Genomic DNA, 12792 nt, shown 5'->3' on the forward strand with positions numbered 1-12792 from the left:
CGGAGAGGAATCCATGGGCTCCATCGAAAGAGAAGAGACATCCATGGAATCTAACTTTAAGTTTCAGATGCATGCACGAGGACGATACCTTCGTTCCACAGACTGCCGCGTTGTCCACCGAGACATATCCTTTTTTGCATGCAGAATGGCGCTTTAAGATTCGCGTCCACTCAGAACCCTGGAACGACTTGCGTGGTGCTTTAGGAATCGTGCATCGGGCACTAGCAGCCCATTAAGCCCAATTATTACGATAAGGCATTTCGAGTAAATGGGCTTCTGATCCGGCCCATTATAACCATACCCAAGTTGACATGAGATGCCGCATTGGCCACCGACACATGTCCTGTTTGCATGGATATGCATGGTGTGCCGCGTCATGTCGCTTTAAGATTCGCGTCCACACAGATATCGGGGACGCCGCGAGTGATGCTTTAGGATTCGTTCAACGGCAAGTGCGGCCCATTAAGCCCAATCTTTACGATTAGAGATTTGGAGTTCATGGGCCTCTGAAACCGCCCATTATTACCAGTCCCAGGTTGACATGAGATGGACTTAGTTACTATCGACTTTTCTTGGTAATCCTACGGTCTAAATTCATCGACTGGTTTTTATCCTCAATCTCAAAGCACACCACCTTCTATTCCCCTCGTAAACCCTAAACCCTTGCCGATGCCAACAGTTATTCTTCCTACTCTCGAAATGGCTTGGCGCGGATCGATTTCGAGATCGCTGCTCGCCGCCGCCCGGTCCTCGTCCCCCAGGTCGTCGCCGGCGGTCCCTCGCCTCCGTTCCCAGCCCGCCGCCGCTCCCCGACTCCAACGTCGGCGCATCTCCTTCTCCCCTCCCCGGTAAATCCACGAACCTAGATGCCTTCTATATTTCCCGGTGTCTTCTCCAGTTGTTTTGAACCCGAAGGGTGTTTCTCCGCAGATCTTTGGGACAAATAGGATGCGCGCAGTCCTTCCTTCCACTTTACAGCGTGGTGGCCGCGCCTCGTCTCACCTCCCACCTGTCGGTCAGCGCGAGAGCGTGCTGCGAGCTCTCTCAGGGTACCTTCCGTCGCACTTGTCAAGATCGTTAGCTGTTAAGTATGCCAAGTTGTAGAAAAAAGAAAAAAAAAAGTATCTTTTTTGCATTTAGATGTGATGAGATATGTGGTTAGATGACTACGGTTTTAACGATTTTTTTTGTTGGTCTACTGTTCTTCATGTCTCTTCTTTCTTTTTTTACTCTTGAATTTGGAATTTGAGTTATGGTTGATACGAGGAAATTGGAATTGAGATTTGATAGGGAAAAATGGAAAAGATGGTTGATGCAAGAGACAGAGCGTCATCCCGGAAGACCATTGTCTAAGCCAATGTAGGTTTCCTCTTTTTCCAATTGATCTTCCAGCAGTTAATTGTGCTGCGAACTATTTTGAAGAGGAAATCTTGGGAATTAATTGATTTAACTTTATAGAAAGACAAATATCATTGTATACCTGACTCCTGAGTTTTAGGAAAATAATGCAACTTACTTTTGTTAAAATGATGTGATGGTCATTGTGGCTTTAGCTGTTGCCTATACTTATTGGATGGATATGTGTGCACAATATCTTGTGACTACATCTTGAATGTTAAGAGGATATAGGATGAAAAAATTTTGTGGTCCATTAATATTTCTTTCACCTTTGCTTTACTTAATTAAAATTTGATCTCCTGTTGAACATTTCTGTCAACTATGCACTAATGCTGGACCTTTCTTCTGGATCCTTCTACATGTTTTGAAACGGCATCTCCTATATCGATATGCTGCGTGGTAAAAGATCTTGTGTTTACTGAGTGCTTCTAGGGTGGCTTTTATTAAAGGTAGACCAATTTGTCATTCCTTTGTTGAATCCCTATTCTTAGTAGTTTTGAGATGGTTTTTGAGTTTTTTAGGAGCAGGATGGACAATAAATGAAAGACCGACATTTAGTAAACGAGCACTATAATGCACTATGTATTTTTCTCTCTTTTTAATTGCCATTTCGTAGCTAGTTATATAGATATATTGTATTAAGTTGGCAAGTGGAACTAAAATAAGGGAGCTGTTGGAAATTTTTTGCGTGCTCTTAGTGAATAGTATAATTCAGTCTTGGTGCCCCTCTTTCATTCATAGCTTATTGTAAGTGAGCTAGCACCCAATTAAATTGGTCAATATTACTTGTAAGCTAAACTTTGCTATGCTCAGGCACTGAAATCTTTTCTTGTCATGAGTCATACTATTAGAATGGATTTAATTCTGTCTTAATTAATTTTAATTAGTTTGAGAAGGTTAGGAATCAACTAAATAATCAGTTTGCTGCTGAACTGATTCACATAAAATAAAAATTGGCCTAATAGATAATACTCAACCAATAAAGCAATGACCGCTCTTCTAAGAAATCAAGTACAGGATTCATCATACCCATTGACTGTGACATGCTAATGGAGTTGGCTTCTGTAATATTACTGTATGACAGAAGTGTCATTTTATGTTTTATTGTTTGGTCATGAATGGTGTGGAGTAAATTCTAGACCAATTTATGTAAATACATCTACAGTAGCTAATCTTCGACTAGTGAGATGGAAGCATCCAGACATCTCATATTTGTGTTCGACTATAACACTTGATAGCATTAGCAAACATCATTTCTCATGGCAGCTTTCCCTGAGTGCATAAGATTTTGATTCTGATTGTTCTAGATTGCATCCATATCTTTAGTCCATGGATTGGGCTTCTGCATGTTACTTTATGATGAAGAAATGATATAAAGCATTCAACTTTTGCAATAAACTGCTGCTATACATCATGTTGCTGTTGGTCCCTGAATGCATGTTTGTAATTTTGCAGGCACTTGAAGGAAATAGGATCAATTGGAATATTAGCAAGCGAGGATTCTTATTAGGCATAGTATGAGAACCGGCTTATGCACTAACTGGAAAATCAGGATGAACTACAAGTGATTTTTGCTTGTTTCATTAGAATAATTTCATAAGTATGCAAGAATAAGTGTTACTGTTGCTTCTGGTGAAACATCAGCCATGATAATTATGTTACGATTGTGCCACTTGAATTTTTTTGGTGGTTTAATTGGTGTCTTTATTTTAATTTTTCATCTGGCATAATGTTCTAGTCTCCTAAATTTGAACTTCTGCTTCTAGTTTCTTTGTGTTTTCATCTGGTATTATAATTATATATATATATATGCAGCAATCATTTGTGGGGTTGATGAACAGAGCCACCTGCTTTGACTCAGAACAACCAACTAAGAATCAAGTAGGACAAGAACCTGATACAAGTACTTCTGGAGTGGGGATGCTGAAGTAGAAAGAAGCATACAAGAAGTAGAAAAGGTAACACAACATCAACACAGCAAATGAGAAACCTGCCATCAATTACATCAAGGTAATACAGAACTAGAGGTTTTTGAGGCCTGATTTTTGAAATGAGCTGTTCATTCATTACATCAAATAGTATAGCAATGAAACTAGCCCTGACTTCCTTGGTACCAAATGCCTCTCTACCCTTTTGATATATGAGCAATCATTGTGAGGAGATCCTTGTTCTTTATCAGCTCAAAGAGACAGGCATCCCCTTCTTCCAAGTTGTTGTCCAGGACCAATCTCTTCCAGTTACCCCTGAGGGATCTAGATTTGTTTATAACAAGGTAAGAGACAACCCACTTCCTATTCTGACCTGGATCCTGAAGAATGATGCTGTGGCTCTCACAAGGAAGAAGTGCTGCTGCAAAGGTGGAAGGAATATTATGCACAAAACCACAGAAAACAGCATTGCTCCAGCCACAAGAAAGCAAGAACATAAGTCAAATGATTAATAGATAATAATGATGTTGCCAGAGGCTGATGAACAATCAAGTAGAAATTTAAAGTTTACCTACTGGACAAGAGAGATTTAGATTTGCTGTTGCTTTCAATTTATATATGTATTCAAATTGTGAAAAGGATGAAGCTTATGTACTCTGCAGGGTTATTAAAAGTGTCTCTTATAAATCTTTTACACGAAAACAAAAAAAAAACAGATGAAGACAGAAGGAGCTTTTTAGTTTATGAACATGGAACTAAAATGCCAACCCACTGACATTTAATCCCAGCTTCAGAGAATGAATGCTGAATATGTTGCTGAGACAGTAATCAACTTCCCAAGCTTTGTTTACAAACTATTCTAATAGTAATGTTGCCCTCAGGTCTCATTTACTACCATTAAACATTTGCATTGATTGATGTATTAGCTTCTAGTAGCGGTATCAATCAAACAAGTGTTCCATGCAAGAGAAAGTGGTTAAGGAAACCAGTAGAAATACCAGATAGAACTCTTTATGGAGATAGATGGCTTGGTTGCATCACAGCTACATAAAAAGGATTCCCTGGTTCTACTGCAAAAGCTAATCGTGCCACTTTCTTCTGTTCTGCACCATTTTGATGCAACTTTGCAGATGAAAAATGGTTGATCTGCCTATTGCTTTTCATTCATTTGAAGTGTTGCTAGTCCCAATTAATGGATCTTAGAACTTCCTAGGTAGGTAGGTATATATAATGGCAGTCTAGTACAACACAAGGCTTTAGCCATTGCAGTGATGATCTCTCTACTCTCATCATTTCTTGATTAAGCTCTGAGATCAGGATTTTCTAATCTACTCCAAATCCATTAGGAAAACAAGAAGGCAAGAAAAATAACTAGCTTTGATTCTTACTTTTTATCTTTTTTTGTTTCTTTAAGAAGATTTTTGTTTTCAAGAAAGAAACAAAAATTATTTTCCAAGAAAAGTCCAGCTTTTATGTATGACTCACAAACTTCAACATGATGATATATATTCTCCACAATTAAATTTCTTCCATTGTTCCTAGCAATCAATTCCACCAACCAACCATCCATGGAAACACAGCCTTCATAGCAAGTACTCCATATATATATCCTAACAAGCAAACCTGAAACAAGAAGTTGTCAAAGCTTTTCGATATAGGCACCTGCTTTAGCTTCCAACTATAATTATAATCCAGCAAGGCATTGCAAAAGACATTGATTTAATATCAATCATTGATATAGAAGAAACCAGAATTATTTACATGTGGAAAGGAAATCTACTGATAACTTCAAGCGGAAAATATTCAAAGAGGTTTGACAGACATCACAAGAGCTGAATTAGGTATTTGGTGTTGCCATTATTCATTCTCTATCCGGCAGTTTTGGTGACATTGTCATTTAATGCAAGGTACATTTTCTTATCGAGTTACTAAGAATTAAATGTATTGAAAGCTCAAATCATTCTCATCTTTGCCTCTTTGATATTTCTGAACATGCTCTTTGGGAAATAGAGTTTTTGGTACATTTATTTTCCTGTTGTGGCTTCTCTATGGGCTATGGTGCAGCAGAGGAGGTCATCCACTTCCATCTTGGTAAGTCAAAACTTTTTGTCAATAGCAATTGTATTGTACTGAAGAATTTGATGGGTAGTTTTATTTTCCTTTTTCTAGGATTGGAAAGCATTCATCACAGGATGGGATAATCTAATGAGCAGTAACAGTTCTTTGTGCTCTACAATTTGTTGGTTCCAATGTTTTTACTCATGGAAAACTTCTATTAATATTTGACACTCTACATGATTTGGGAATAAGATATTGTTATGTTTATGATGTTTACAATGTGGTTTCCTCATACAATGAAACAAGATACTTCAAACTGGAAGCAGCTACTCTCTCTCTCTCTCTCTCTCTCTCTCTCTGCTGCATGCCACCACATTAGGAACATAGAAAACACATGTATGCTTTTACTAATCTCTTCAATATTCTTCTCTCTGATCTAAAATAGAAATGATCAAGTACCAATTTGTTTTATGGTGTTGTCAACAGCATTCTCAATTTTGAACAGGAACAATCTTCTATTGCTCAACTGTTTTCCCACTTGGAGTCAAAGAAAAACAAAAGACAAAGTAAGCTTCACAGACTTCAGATTTCTGTCACTTTCCCATGCATCTCAAAAGCATCTCTGCCTTGCAGAGTTGCCTTAAGCTCAGGTGCATTAATTTGTTTTCACTAGTAAAATAACATTTTGGGGCTCGGTTGATGAGAGGTATGATTGACATGCTTTGGAAGGCCAAATTGTTGCTCATCTTATGCTAAGATTTAGAGAAATTTTGATATCAATTCACAACTTTAATCAATTGGAATGTCATACTGTGCTTTAAGAAGTTCTAAAATATCTTAGGTTCATCATTTATCAAGTGGCCTCCCATATAGTATGTGAGCAGAATCAATCAATCAAACAAGCAAGCAAGCTCTACTTATTAATTACTTTACATCAGTTCTCAAAAAGACTAAAATATCTTTATCCTTCTTTATCTGCATTTCACTGCATAGCCTTGCATACCATAAGAAGAAGAAGAAGAAGAACTGCCGTGACTTGAGCATATGTATTTTGCATCAGCAATAATTGTTCCCTGTTATGCCTTGCCATTGCTGCAAATGTCTGATCTTGTTCTTGTATCTGGTAGGTTTGGCTTGTGGAAGCTTCTAAATGTGTCTCATTAGCCCATGGCTGGCAACTGTGATTCCAGCATCCAATACTTTCTTGATCTAACAACTGATATAGTAGAAGAAAGCAAGTATTTACAGTCCACAAAATTGGCTCTAGATTCTGCTTTTCTCATAACAATGTCAAGGTATTGATCCTCCAGTTGTTGATGCATCCTGTGGTTTTATGCTGGCTTCAACCCCATCATTACTTTTTCAGCTGCTCTCTGCATATAATTCCACCGTTGTCTTTCACTGTCAGCAGCCACCAGCAAGAATTTACTTTTTGGAGGTCATCAAACTCCTGTAGGAAATGGAGTGTTCATGTAACTTTTATCAATGGAGTACTTTTTATCTTGTCTTGACACCAGTAATTGCAGCATCTTTCCTGGACATAACAGAGACAGGCATGAGCACAGGAGTCATGGTACCAGGTCTTTAATTCATAGTGGGGTTGACAAGCCAATAGGGACAATTCTGCTGGTGTTGCTCTCACTTGGCCCCTTCAATTATTGAGATGAAGACTGCCATCCTGGTAAACTAACAAGATTGAAAGACATGGTCGTCAACTGAGGATTCAGACAGCAAATCCTGTGTATAAACAGATGGAGCTTCATGAAGGAAGCAGAAAAATATCAGCACATGCAGTGTTGACTAATATTAGATGTCAAATTTGGCCAACTCTTGCAGAAAGAAAGAAGAGCACAAGGATGATCAGAATTACATCAAAATTCAGCAAACTACAACCTGCGATCAAGGTGTACATTACCAGAAGTAATCCAACATCTCTTTACCTCTTACTGATCCTGAGAAGAGAGTGACAGTCCATAGCAAACAAATTCTTGTCTGAGAATTCAGGCAGAAGCCATCCTCAAAGCCAATATATATATATATCTTTTTAATGAACTGCATACTACTAATCTTACACAAAACATCAAGATCGGCATCGCGATCCTAGCCATCGCGGTAAAGTCCAAATACAAAGGGCACAAAGCTCATCATATAATGCTTTGTTGACTTACCAAGTTTACAAGCATATCTGGGAGGAACCATCAAACAACTTCCTCACCACATACATTCTGCAAAATAAGTTTTGCTCAAAACAAACATGCAAGATCCTGCATCAATTGTAAGAAGTATCTGTTGGACAAGAATTGTGCAGCCCTCAGATGATGGTTAGTACTTAACCAATCCTTTTTGCTCAGCTACACCAAAAGGGTAGAGATACATGGAACTACAATAGCAGCCATTTATCTTTCCATTGGTGGGCAATTGCCACTCGGTGATACCACTATTCAGACTCATGATTGAAGGGAAAATTTTCTACTAATTTTAAAAACAACAAACCAACTTGATCCCTCATGATTAGCATGAAGACTGTTAATTATAGTATTATCAGGAAACACAAGCAAACAGAATGGGTGCTCCCACCCATTAGGTCTTATCTTGGCACGTACATCTTATGACCTTGATTTCGACCAATCTATTGAATCCTGACAATTTTTAAGCTGCAATTACCATGTCTCAGCCAAAAAACACCATGTAGCATCTAAGATACATAGAGATAATGGTTAACAGTATATCAAAAGTTAAAAACTATTAAAAGAGAATACAACCATCAGAAACCCTTTGAAAGCATCAAGCAAAAGAAGCATTTACAGATATGAAACAGGTCCATAAGAATGAGAGTGAAAAATTGTGTTCCATCTTCCTATCAGAATGATGAGAATCTCATGATATAGCAGAACTATTTCTTGACAGTGCAAATTAGATTTACAAACATCATTTGACAGGGAAGAAGATCCATTCATAACTTTGTGATGCCACAGATTGCTAAGCAAACTCTAAAAAGGGTTGCCCGGTGCACGAGTCTCCCGCCAATGCGGGATCTGGAAATGGACAATATACACGGTCATGCCTCTACAAGTAGAGAGGTTGTTTCCGTGACTGAAGTTCTGATCAGCCAGGTTGCAAATGAGCAGCCGTACAGTGAAGACAAGGCACCCTCAAGTTCTATGTCAAACAAAAAGATGGATACCTAGGAAAAGGTGAAGAATGAATAAATTCACGTGAAGCACCAGAATTTGTCATTTTTTCAGATAGGGAGACTTGAGGATGCATAACAAATAGAGCAAAGGTTATATCTTCCCCTTGTGCTTCTAATTATCTCCATTTCCCGATCAAACATTCACGGCGGTTCATAATTGATTCTTTTGCTTTGAGCAGCACAAGAGGTTGCTGGTTCACTTAAATCTTTGGAAAATCTACAGAAGAATATTTCAGCAGCTATGTTTCTGAAGTCTCTGCAATGGTGGACAGTCCATCGGTCTCAATAAAAGCAGGATCCAGAAACTTGGCCACGAATGCCCACATCCTGTATACATCCTCAAAGTTTGTGAGGAACCCAAGCGAAGCAGTAACGACCTCCACCCTAGCCACAGTGTTCTTACTATTTTTCTTACTGTCATAGTGACCATTTGCAGAATGATGGGTATCAGTTAAAACTTCTCCATGTAAATGTTTTTGATTGTCCATGACCCTTATATGACTAAGGAAGCCAATGCCCAAGGAAATTCCATTTTTCTCACCCAGCTTTTGAACAATCTCTGGTTTGATCACTGCTCCGCTAGCATCCTTCACATTGAATGCCACAGCTGCACCCCTTTCATACTTGATCTTTGGGCCATAGATCTGGACAAGAGGCAAACTGTTATCCCCAGCCAAATCTCGTAATTGCAGCTGCAGTAATGATGTCACAAGCCAGTTTATCAGATACCGTAATCTCAGAGTTGTTTTATTGAGACCCATCATGTTCACATGATCAAGATGTCTGCATACTATTTCAGGCTCTAATCTGCCCCACTCTTCAGCATCATCGTCGTAACCATCACGAATGGCATCAACATCATCGTCATCATCATCATCATCGACTAGTGCATGCCCAGACACTTCGCCAGCATCAGAACTACGATAAGATACTTCTGTAGTTTTGTTGTCCTCCACAATGAAGGATACCCTTTGGTCCATGCTCAAGACTCGGTCATTCTCTTGCACACCCAAGAGCTTACCACCTGCAAATCTGTTGTTATTTCCTTCCCTCCTCCCTAACAGCCGAAACTCACCTTCTGTTTCCCTTCTTATGGCACTCTCTTTCACCTCCATATGGTTTTCAGGGAAAATTTCAGATGTTAAGCCATTCTCATGACCAGTGTGCTGTCCAAAAACAGAACTCGAGCTAACAATTTTGCTCCCATTGGTAGAACAGAACTTCACAGCACGTTTTCCTGATGCTTCTTTCAGTTTGTGTTCTTCCTCAATCTCACTGACATGCTGGAAGCGTGCATATTTTGGGCCATTTTCTGAAGGTCCTTCTCCTGGGTCTTCCTTTACACGGTCCAGTTCTTGCGAGACTGATAGAACAGCTGCATCAAAGGATAGTACGTGATCATCAAAAATAGGGCTCTTTGACATCCTGGATGCAAGTTTTGGTGATGCCTTCTTATGAGTCTTCCTTCCGGTAAACCATGAAGGTGGTGCTGGAGACCCTGGCTTACCCTTGTTCAACTGCCCTGAGTGGTCTGATCCAAATGGGCTCTGACCCAAATCAATCCAGAAGGAGTTGTCGGACGATTCATCCTCACTAAAAACAGGGCTCTTCATGACCTCCCCGACCGAAATACTCTCTGTCTCCTCAAAGATAGTACTGGCCCCATCACGGTCAGAGCTGTTGTCCTGATCCATCTCACTCTCAAACACATCTCTCACTTGAGCTGATGTGAATGCACCTGAAAAAACAGGCAACTGTGATCCTCTGTGAGTATCAGGCATGAAAGATTCATCATTCCCATTGATCGTTTCATCTTCAGTTCCATCCAACATATCCAGGCCATCCACGGAGTCACTCAAATATTGAGGAAACACAGGAACAATCCTCACCATTCCCGATCCAGTGCCACCATTCTGGTTCTGCAAGCTTCCCATCACGGATTTCTTGATTAGTAGGCATCCAAAACCTGTCGGATCCAACCCAAACACCCGGTAGAAAGACGTGATGATGAAATCCGGCCGGAATAGTGACAGGCCAAGAGAATCCATGTCCTTTGGGCCCAGCGAACCAGCATCAAGCAACACATGCCAATGATTCTGTTGAGCCAAAGCCATCCACTGGTACGAATACTTTGCTCCGGTCACTCTCGACTGGACTGGGAACACAAAGAGCCCAACGGCTGAGTCTTTCTTCTTCCTCCGCTTGCTAGAGATCTGCTTCCTCAGCTCTGTTGAGCAGAGCTTGAGCGTGGGCCACTTGAACCATGCGCTATGGACCTTGGCTCCCTTCTCCCGCGCACTCTGGGCCATCCAATTCACAGACTGGCTCTCATGATCAAACATCGTCAACAGCTTCTTGTTCGTATGAAATGGGTAAGTCTCGGCGAGCAATTTAAAAGCAGAACCTCTACTGAAAGTAAAAACTAGGCCATACTCATTCTCGGGAATGTTCAGGTAGTCCATTATCCGGGCCTTAATGTCGTGCTCGGCAGTGCCTTTCTCAGCGCCGCCGTACAAAGCATGGTTGTTCAAGTTAGCAGTGATCTCGGAGAGGCTAAAAGCCGAAGACTCCCAGTTCTGGAAGCTCTGAAGGTAGGAGAACAGGCCAAAGCCGCAGTAATCTAGGCATACCTTGGCGCCGGTTTCTGAGAGGTGACAATACTCGTCCAATCTCAGCCTGTCGATCCTGTTCGAAGAATGGTACTTCGGGTACATGGTGACGAACTTGGACAAGGCCTCTTCGAGGGCGGGGATGGAATCGGCAGAGTGGAAGGTGCGCTCGGCAGCGAGGGCTGTGGCCTGGAGAAACTCCCGCTGGGCGTTGAGGCGGGCGAGCGATCTGGACCGGCTGACGGAGACCTCATCGGGGTTGCCGAAGGCCTCGGGGTCCATGTCTTGGGTCTTGACGAGGGAGCCATCCTCGGAGGCCTCCTCCAGGGCCTCCCGGAGCTTGTTCTCCTGCAGCTGCCGGAGCATCGAGGGCCGCCGCCTGGCCCCCTCCTCCGACGAACCCTTGCCGGAGCCACCGTCCCGCCATCGGTTCTTCTTGTCGAGGATGAGAGCGGCGCAGTGGGAGATGGGCTTCCATAGAGAGAGATGCATGTATACTGTTCATCCAAGCCTTCCCAGCCAAGAACCCTAGGAGGCCATCAGACCATCAGGTTCAGATCAAAACCCTAACTTGAGGAAAGCACAAAGAGGGTAAAAATCTGAGCTTTCTTCCAAAAAAAAAACCAAACTTCAAGGTTTTCAAGATGAGATTTTGAGGGCGAAAAGAGGGGAAGGAAAGAACCCTCGGTGAGGATTCAGCAGACTTCCACTTTTCGTGACGGTAACAAGTCAATAAAAAGGGGAACATTCAAACCCTAATCTCCGGGATTCCCATCGAGAACACCCAAAGATGCCGACTCTGAGAAGGCTCCAACCTCACTTATCGACGAGAAAACAATAGAGGAGATGAGAATAGAAGTGGAGGAAAGAAAGGGGGTGAGGTAGCTACAGAACGGAGGAAGAGAAAGAAGAGGATTCCTCAGCACAAACCCCTTTTCCTTTTCCCACACCAGATCAGCGCAGGTCAAAGTGGCAACCCCCACAAAGTTGAACTCAGACCAAAGCAAGGACTTTGGAGGAAGAAAAGAAAATGGAACAGAGATCCAGCAAGTGTTCAACAATTCAAGCGGAGAACACCACCCAAAACAGATCAGAGATGGGAGGGCCGCCTAAAAGAACAATTCAAGCGGAGAACACCACCCAAAACAGATCACAGACAGCCACCGATCCTCTACTCCGCCTCAGGGATGACCTCTGCTTCTCTCACCTCACTTCTCTCTCTCTCTCTCTCTCTCTCTCTTCCCTTGCTCGCTTCTCTCCACCAACTCCCTTCCCTGCAGCACAATTAAAGCCGGGCCATCTTTCCCATCATCTCCATTACTCCGGTGGTCAATCCACACAAACATGCATTAATTATCTGCCCCTCTCTGCCCATTATAGCCACCTCCACAAAGACTACCCCACCTTTTGCTCCTCAGCTCTCAGTAAAAATAAAAAAAAATTCAAGTAAAAAATAAAAGAAAACAAACAAGCAATCGAGCTCATTGTTTACCAACTTTATGCTGCTCATCACAAATAAGATGATCATTGACTTCTCATCAAGCAACCCCCATTAAAGAATGTGAGGTGGGCTCCTGCCAACTGTTGTGGTCTTGGCGTAAAGTCA

At 41.5% G+C, this 12792-nt stretch overlaps 2 protein-coding genes across 5 annotated transcripts; one reads left to right on the forward strand and one right to left on the reverse strand.

The window, feature by feature from the left end:
• Positions 1-651: 651 nt before the first annotated feature.
• On the forward strand, positions 652-3118 carry LOC135636130 (uncharacterized). 4 transcript variants are annotated; one of them, XR_010495820.1, is made up of 5 exons: positions 653-848; positions 931-1049; positions 1291-1359; positions 1805-1847; positions 2854-3118. XR_010495820.1 is itself a non-coding variant. In XM_065147718.1 (4 exons), the coding sequence occupies exons 1-3, from the start codon at positions 670-672 to the stop codon at positions 1311-1313; spliced, it is 321 nt and encodes a 106-aa protein (XP_065003790.1). In that variant the 5' UTR covers positions 654-669; the 3' UTR covers positions 1314-1359; positions 2854-3118. The 4 variants fall into 4 exon arrangements, 3 of the variants coding, with proteins under 3 accessions (XP_065003789.1, XP_065003790.1, XP_065003791.1); XM_065147718.1 differs by lacking the exon at positions 1805-1847 and having other exon boundaries at positions 654-848; XM_065147717.1 differs by lacking the exons at positions 1291-1359; positions 1805-1847 and having other exon boundaries at positions 652-848; positions 931-1083.
• A 4934-nt stretch (positions 3119-8052) lies between these two features.
• LOC103982184 (uncharacterized) lies at positions 8053-12521 on the reverse strand. The gene has a single exon (XM_009399022.3). It carries the CDS (start codon positions 11676-11678, stop codon positions 8817-8819), a length of 2862 nt encoding a protein of 953 aa, XP_009397297.2. The 5' UTR covers positions 11679-12521; the 3' UTR covers positions 8053-8816.
• Positions 12522-12792: the final 271 nt, after the last annotated feature.

The sequence above is a fragment of the Musa acuminata genome, chromosome BXJ3-4 (genome assembly GCF_036884655.1).
Source record: "Musa acuminata AAA Group cultivar baxijiao chromosome BXJ3-4, Cavendish_Baxijiao_AAA, whole genome shotgun sequence".
NCBI classification, from domain to species: Eukaryota; Viridiplantae; Streptophyta; class Magnoliopsida; order Zingiberales; family Musaceae; genus Musa; species Musa acuminata.